The 7,743-nt window shown below is 48.4% G+C and overlaps 1 protein-coding gene across 1 annotated transcript in view; it reads right to left on the bottom strand.

The window, feature by feature from the left end:
* LOC112227452 (tight junction protein ZO-1-like) overlaps positions 1–3,587 on the bottom strand; it is an 80,813-nt gene extending 77,226 nt beyond the window's left edge. Inside the window, exons 1-2 of the mRNA XM_042301908.1 lie at positions 3,186–3,587; positions 2,369–2,519 (exon numbers count right to left, since the gene is read on the bottom strand). Of these exons, the coding sequence (XP_042157842.1) occupies positions 2,369–2,519; positions 3,186–3,487 (453 nt within the window). The 5' untranslated portion in view covers positions 3,488–3,587. The remainder of the gene's footprint in view (positions 1–2,368; positions 2,520–3,185) is intronic.
* Positions 3,588–7,743: the final 4,156 nt, after the last annotated feature.

The raw sequence follows: 7,743 nt of genomic DNA, 5'->3' as shown, positions 1-7,743 counted from the left end.
GGGGCGGCAGGTAGTCTAGTGGTTAGAGTGGAGGGGGCGGCAGGTACTCTAGTGGTTAGAGTGGAGGGTTGGCAGGTAGTCTAGTGGTTAGAGTGGAGGGGCGGCAGGTAGTCTAGTGGTTAGAGTGGAGGGTTGGCAGGTAGCCTAGTGGTTAGAGTGGAGGGTTGGCAGGTAGTCTAGTGGTTAGAGTGGAGGGGCGGCAGGTACTCTAGTGGTTAGAGTGGAGGGTTGGCAGGTAGCCTAGTGGTTAGAGTGGAGGGTTGGCAGGTAGTCTAGTGGTTAGAGTGGAGGGGCGGCAGGTACTCTAGTGGTTAGAGTGGAGGGCCTAGTGGTTAGAGGGAGGGGGCAGGTAGCCTAGTGGTTAGAGTGGAGGGGGGCAGGTAGCCTAGTGGTTAGAGCGGAGGGGCGGCAGGTAGCCTAGTGGTTAGAGCGGAGGGGCGGCAGGTAGCCTAGTGGTTAGAGTGGAGGGGCGGCAGGTAGCCTAGTGGTTAGAGTGTAGGGGTGGCAGGTAGCCTAGTGGTTAGAGTGGAGGGGCGGCAGGTAGCCTAGAGGTTAGAGTGTAGGGGTGGCAGGTAGCCTAGTGGTTAGAGTGGAGGGCGGCAGGTAGCCTAGAGGTTAGAGTGGAGGGGCGGCAGGTAGCCTAGTGGTTAGAGTGGAGGGGCGGCAGGTAGCCTAGTGGTTAGAGTGGAGTGGAGGGGCGGCAGGTAGCCTAGTGGTTAGAGTGGAGTGGAGGGGCGGCAGGTAGCCTAGTGGTTAGAGTGGAGGGGCGGCAGGTAGCCTAGTGGTTAGAGTGTAGGGGTGGCAGGTAGCCTAGTGGTTAGAGTGTAGGGGTGGCAGGTAGCCTAGTGGTTAGAGTGGAGGGGTGGCAGGTAGCCTAGTGGTTAGAGTGGAGGGGCGGCAGGTAGCCTAGTGGTTAGAGTGGAGTGGAGGGGCGGCAGGTAGCCTAGTGGTTAGAGTGGAGTGGAGGGGCGGCAGGTAGCCTAGTGGTTAGAGTGGAGGGCGGCAGGTAGCCTAGTGGTTAGAGTGTAGGGGTGGCAGGTAGCCTAGTGGTTAGAGTGGAGGGGCAGCAGGTAGCCTAGTGGTTAGAGTGGAGGGGTGGCAGGTAGCCTAGTGGTTAGAGTGGAGGGGCGGCAGGTAGCCTAGTGGTTAGAGTGGAGTGGAGGGGCGGCAGGTAGCCTAGTGGTTAGAGTGGAGGGGCGGCAGGTAGCCTAGTGGTTAGAGTGTAGGGGCGGCAGGTAGCCTAGTGGTTAGAGTGGAGGGGCGGCAGGTAGTCTAGTGGTTAGAGTGGAGTGGAGGGGCGGCAGGTAGCCTAGTGGTTAGAGTGGAGTGGAGGGGCGGCAGGTAGCCTAGTGGTTAGAGTGGAGTGGAGGGGCGGCAGGTAGCCTAGTGGTTAGAGTGGAGTTGTAATCGAAAGGTTGCTACATTGAATCCCCAAGCTGACAAGGTAAAAAGCTATAGTTCTGCCCCTGAACAAGGCAGTTAACCCACTGTTCCCCTGAGCAAGGCAGTTAACCACTGTTCCCCTGAACAAGGCAGTTAACCCACTGTTCCCCTGAGCAAGGCAGTTAACCCACTGTTCCCCTGAACAAGGCAGTTAACCCACTGTTCCCCTGAACAAGGCAGTTAACCCATTGTTCCCTGAACAAGGCAGTTAACCCACTGTTCCCCTGAACAAGGCAGTTAACCCACTGTTCCCCTGAACAAGGCAGTTAACCCACTGTTCCCTGAGCAAGGCAGTTTAACCCACTGTTCCCTGAGCAAGGCAGTTAACCCACTGTTCCCCTGAGCAAGGCAGTTAACCCACTGTTCCCTGAACAAGGCAGTTAACCCATTGTTCCCCTGAACAAGGCAGTTAACCCACTGTTCCCTGAACAAGGCAGTTAACCCACTGTTCCCCTGAACAAGGCAGTTAACCCACTGTTCCCCTGAGCAAGGCAGTTTAACCCACTGTTCCCTGAGCAAGGCAGTTAACCCACTGTTCCCCTGAGCAAGGCAGTTAACCCACTGTTCCCCTGAACAAGGCAGTTTAACCCACTGTTTCCCCTGAACAAGGCAGTTAACCCACTGTTCCCCTGAACAAGGCAGTTAACCCACTGTTCCCCTGAACAAGGCAGTTAACCCACTGTTTCCCCTGACCAAGGCAGTTAACCCACTGTTCCCTGGTAGGCTGTCATTGTAAATAATAATTTGTTCTGAACTGACTTGCCTAGTTAAATAACGTGAGCACATACCCGTTTTGTATGCGTACGTGATCCCTGTGGAAATTGAACCGACAACCTTAGTGTTGCTGTAGTGAGTGTGTCGTTGCCGTAGCGAGTGCGTCGTTGCAGTAGCGGAAGTGTGTAGTTGCTGGTGTATCGTGTCTCACCCTGAGAATTTGGTCCCCCTCCTCCAGACCCTCCTTAGCTGCTGGGCTGTCCTCCAGGACTCCTGCTACGAAGATGCCCACGTCGTTCCCCCCGGCCAGCCTCAGACCCACACTCTCCCCCTTCTTAAACTTCACCAGCTTCATACTCGGCCTGAGGAATGAGGACACAGGGTGGGATGGGGACAGAGGAAAGACAGTTATAGACAGTTAATGACCCACTCTGTGATATTTACGTGTCACCCATAGAAATAGTCTTTCTAGAATGGCTATTCCCATTCAAGTCAATGGTCGAAGGGGCTTTGTCCCTTCTAGGAATTATATTTGTTTGATGTCCCCTGCCAAAGATCATTGAAGTTAAAACATTATTTTGTCGTAATATTGAGCAGGACGGGAGGTTGGAGGTACCATAGGATAGAGACAGGTGAATAGATACTTCTACATTCCGTAGGACACTGTTAGAGACAGGTGAATAGATACTTCTACATACCGTAGGATACTGTTAGAGACTTCTACATACTGTAGGATACTGTTAGAGACTTCTACATACTGTAGGATACTGTTAGAGACTTCTACATACTGTAGGATACTGTTAGAGACTTCTACATACCGTAGGATACTGTTAGAGACTTCTACATACTGTAGGATACTGTTAGAGACTTCTACATACTGTAGGATACTGTTAGAGACTTCTACATACCGTAGGATACTGTTAGAGACTTCTACATACCGTAGGATACTGTTAGAGACTTCTACATACTGTAGGATACTGTTAGAGACTTCTACATACTGTAGGATACTGTTAGAGACTTCTACATACCGTAGGATACTGTCATCGTGGGCAGCGCTGGGCACAGGGGCATCAGAGGGGCTGACTGGCAGGTCCACATCAGGCTGGCCTGGCTGGGCATATACTGGCTTGGGTTCTGAGAAAATACACACACACACACACACACACACACACACACACACACACACACACACACACACACACACACACACACACACACACACACACACACACACACACACACACACACACACACACACACACATCCATGTACTATTCCCACAAGAGAGTGAATGGAGGTTCAAATGTATGTTAGAGGGCCCACAATACATCTGGCCTTCACGCTAACCTAATCTCAATACCCACAATACATCTGGCCTTCACGCTAACCTAATCTCAATACCCACAATACATCTGGCCTTCACACTAACCTAATCTCAATACCCACAATACATCTGGCCTTCACACTAACCTAATCTCAGTACCCACAATACATCTGGCCTTCACACTAACCTAATCTCAATACCCACAATACATCTGGCCTTCACACTAACCTAATCTCAATACCCACAATACATCTGGCCTTCACGCTAACCTAATCTCAGTACCCACAATACATCTGGCCTTCACGCTAACCTAATCTCAATACCCACAACCTAATCATACCCACAGGCCTTCACGCTAACCTAATCTCAGTACCCACAATACATCTGGCCTTCACGCTAACCCACAATACATCTCACGCTAACCTACCCCACAATACATCTGGCCTTCACGCTAACCTAATCTCAGTACCCACAATACATCTGGCCTTCACGCTAACCTAATCTCAGTACCCACAATACATCTGGCCTTCACGCTAACCTAATCTCAGTACCCACAATACATCTGGCCTTCACGCTAACCTAATCTCAATACCCACAATACATCTGGCCTTCACGCACGCTAATCTCAATACCCACAATACATCTGGCCTTCACAACATCTGGCCTTCACAACCTCTCACGTACCCACAATACATCTGGCCTTCACGCTAACCTAATCTCAATACCCACAATACATCTGGCCTTCACGCTAACCTAATCTCAATACCCACAATACATCTGGCCTTCACGCTAACCTAATCTCAATACCCAATACATCTGGCCTTCACGCTAACCTAATCTCAATACCCACAATACATCTGGCCTTCACGCTAACCTAATCTCAATACCCACAATACATCTGGCCTTCACGCTAACCTAATCTCAATACCCACAATACATCTGGCCTTCACGCTAACCTAATCTCAATACCCACAATACATCTGGCCTTCACGCTAACCTAATCTCAATACCCACAATACATCTGGCCTTCACGCTAACCTAATCTCAGTACCCACAATACATCTGGCCTTCACGCTAACCTAATCTCAATACCCACAATACATCTGGCCTTCACGCTAACCTAATCTCAGTACCCACAATACATCTGCCCTTCACGCTAACCTAATCTCAGTACCCACAATACATCTGGCCTTCACGCTAACCTAATCTCAGTACCCACAATACATCTGGCCTTCACGCTAACCTAATCTCAGTACCACAATACATCTGGCCTTCACGCTAACCTAATCTCAATACCCACAATACATCTGGCCTTCACGCTAACCTAATCTCAATACCCACAATACATCTGGCCTTCACGCTAACCTAATCTCAATACCCACAATACATCTGGCCTTCAACCCTAATCTAACCTACCCACAATACATCTGGCCTTCACGCTAACCTAATCTCAATACCCACAATACATCTGGCCTTCACGCTAACCTAATCTCAATACCCACAATACATCTGGCCTTCACGCTAACCTAATCTCAATACCCACAATACATCTGGCCTTCACGCTAACCTAATCTCAATACCCACAATACATCTGGCCTTCACGCTAACCTAATCTCAATACTACATCTGGCCTTCACGCTAACCTAATCTCAATACCCACAATACATCTGGCCTTCACGCTAACCTAATCTCAATACCCACAATACATCTGGCCTTCACGCTAACCTAATCTCAATACCCACAATACATCTGGCCTTCACGCTAACCTAATCTCAATACCCACAATACATCTGGCCTTCACGCTAACCTAATCTCAATACCCACAATACATCTGGCCTTCACGCTAACCTAATCTCAATACCCACAATACATCTGGCCTTCACGCTAACCTAATCTCAATACCCACAATACATCTGGCCTTCACGCTAACCTAATCTCAATACCCACAATACATCTGGCCTTCACGCTAACCTAATCTCAATACCCACAATACATCTGGCCTTCACGCTAACCTAATCTCAATACCCACAATACATCTGGCCTTCACGCTAACCTAATCTCAGTACCCACAATACATCTGGCCTTCACGCTAACCTAATCTCAATACCCACAATACATCTGGCCTTCACGCTAACCTAATCTCAACCCACAATACATCTGGCCTTCACGCTAACCTAATCTCAGTACCCACAATACATCTGGCCTTCACGCTAACCTAATCTCAATACCCACAATACATCTGGCCTTCACGCTAACCTAATCTCAATACCCACAATACATCTGGCCTTCACGCTAACCTAATCTCAGTACCCACAATACATCTGGCCTTCACGCTAACCTAATCTCAATACCCACAATACATACATCTGGCCTTCACGCTAACCTAATCTCAATACCCACAATACATCTGGCCTTCACGCTAACCTAATCTCAGTACCCACAATACATCTGGCCTTCACGCTAACCTAATCTCAATACCCACAATACATCTGGCCTTCACGCTAACCTAATCTCAATACCCACAATACATCTGGCCTTCACGCTAACCTAATCTCAATACCCACAATACATCTGGCCTTCACGCTAACCTAATCTCAATACCCACAATACATCTGGCCTTCACGCTAACCTAATCCCCACAATACATCTGGCCTTCACGCTAACCTAATCTCAGTACCCACAATACATCTGGCCTTCACGCTAACCTAATCTCAATACCCACAATACATCTGGCTTTCACGCTAACCTAATCTCAATACCCACAATACATCTGGCCTTCACGCTAACCTAATCTCAATACCCACAATACATCTGGCCTTCACGCTAACCTAATCTCAATACCCACAATACATCTGGCCTTCACGCTAACCTAATCTCAATACCCACAATACATCTGGCCTTCACGCTAACCTAATCTCAATACCCACAATACATCTGGCCTTCACGCTAACCTAATCTCAATACCCACAATACATCTGGCCTTCACGCTAACCTAATCTCAATACCCACAATACATCTGGCCTTCACGCTAACCTAATCTCAATACCCCACAATACATCTGGCCTTCTCAAATACCCACAATACACGCTAACCTAATCTCAATACCCACAATACATCTGGCCTTCACGCTAACCTAATCTCAATACCCACAATACTCTGGCCTTCACGCTAACCTAATCTCAGTACCCACAATACATCTGGCCTTCACGCTAACCTAATCTCAATACCCACAATACATCTGGCCTTCACGCTAACCTAATCTCAGTACCCCACAATACATCTGGCCTTCACGCTAACCTAATCTCAATACCCACAATACCCTGGCCTAATCTGGCCTTCACGCTAACCTAATCTCAATACCCACAATACATCTGGCCTTCACGCTAACCTAATCTCAATACCCACAATACATCTGGCCTTCACGCTAACCTAATCTCAATACCCACAATACATCTGGCCTTCACGCTAACCTAATCTCAATACCCACAATACATCTGGCCTTCACGCTAACCTAATCTCAATACCCACAATACATCTGGCCTTCACGCTAACCTAATCTCAGTACCCACAATACATCTGGCCTTCACGCTAACCTAATCTCAGTACCCACAATACATCTGGCCTTCACGCTAACCTAATCTCAGTACCCACAATACATCTGGCCTTCACGCTAACCTAATCTCAATACCCACAATACATCTGGCCTTCACGCTAACCTAATCTAAATACCCACAATACATCTGGCCTTCACGCTAACCTAATCTCAATACCCACAATACATCTGGCCTTCACGCTAACCTAATCTCAGTACCCACAATACATCTGGCCTTCACGCTAACCTAATCTCAATACCCACAATACATCTGGCCTTCACGCTAACCTAATCTCAGTACCCACAATACATCTGGCCTTCACGCTAACCTAATCTCAATACCCACAATACATCTGGCCTTCACGCTATCTGGCCTACCACGCATCTGGCCTTCACGCTAATCTCAATCTCATACCCACAATACATCTGGCCTTCACGCTAACCTAATCTCAATACCCACAATACATCTGGCCTTCACGCTAACCTAATCTCAGTACCCACAATACATCTGGCCTTCACGCTAACCTAATCTCAATACCCACAATACATCTGGCCTTCACGCTAACCTAATCTCAGTACCCACAATACATCTGGCCTTCACGCTAATCTCCATACCCACAATACATCTGGCCTTCAATCTCAATACCCACAATACATCTGGCCTTCACGC

The sequence above is a fragment of the Oncorhynchus tshawytscha genome, linkage group LG19 (genome assembly GCF_018296145.1).
Source record: "Oncorhynchus tshawytscha isolate Ot180627B linkage group LG19, Otsh_v2.0, whole genome shotgun sequence".
NCBI lineage: Eukaryota > Metazoa > Chordata > Actinopteri > Salmoniformes > Salmonidae > Oncorhynchus > Oncorhynchus tshawytscha.
Note: the sequence above shows the minus strand (reverse complement) of the source record. Positions and strands in the feature narration are given on the sequence as shown.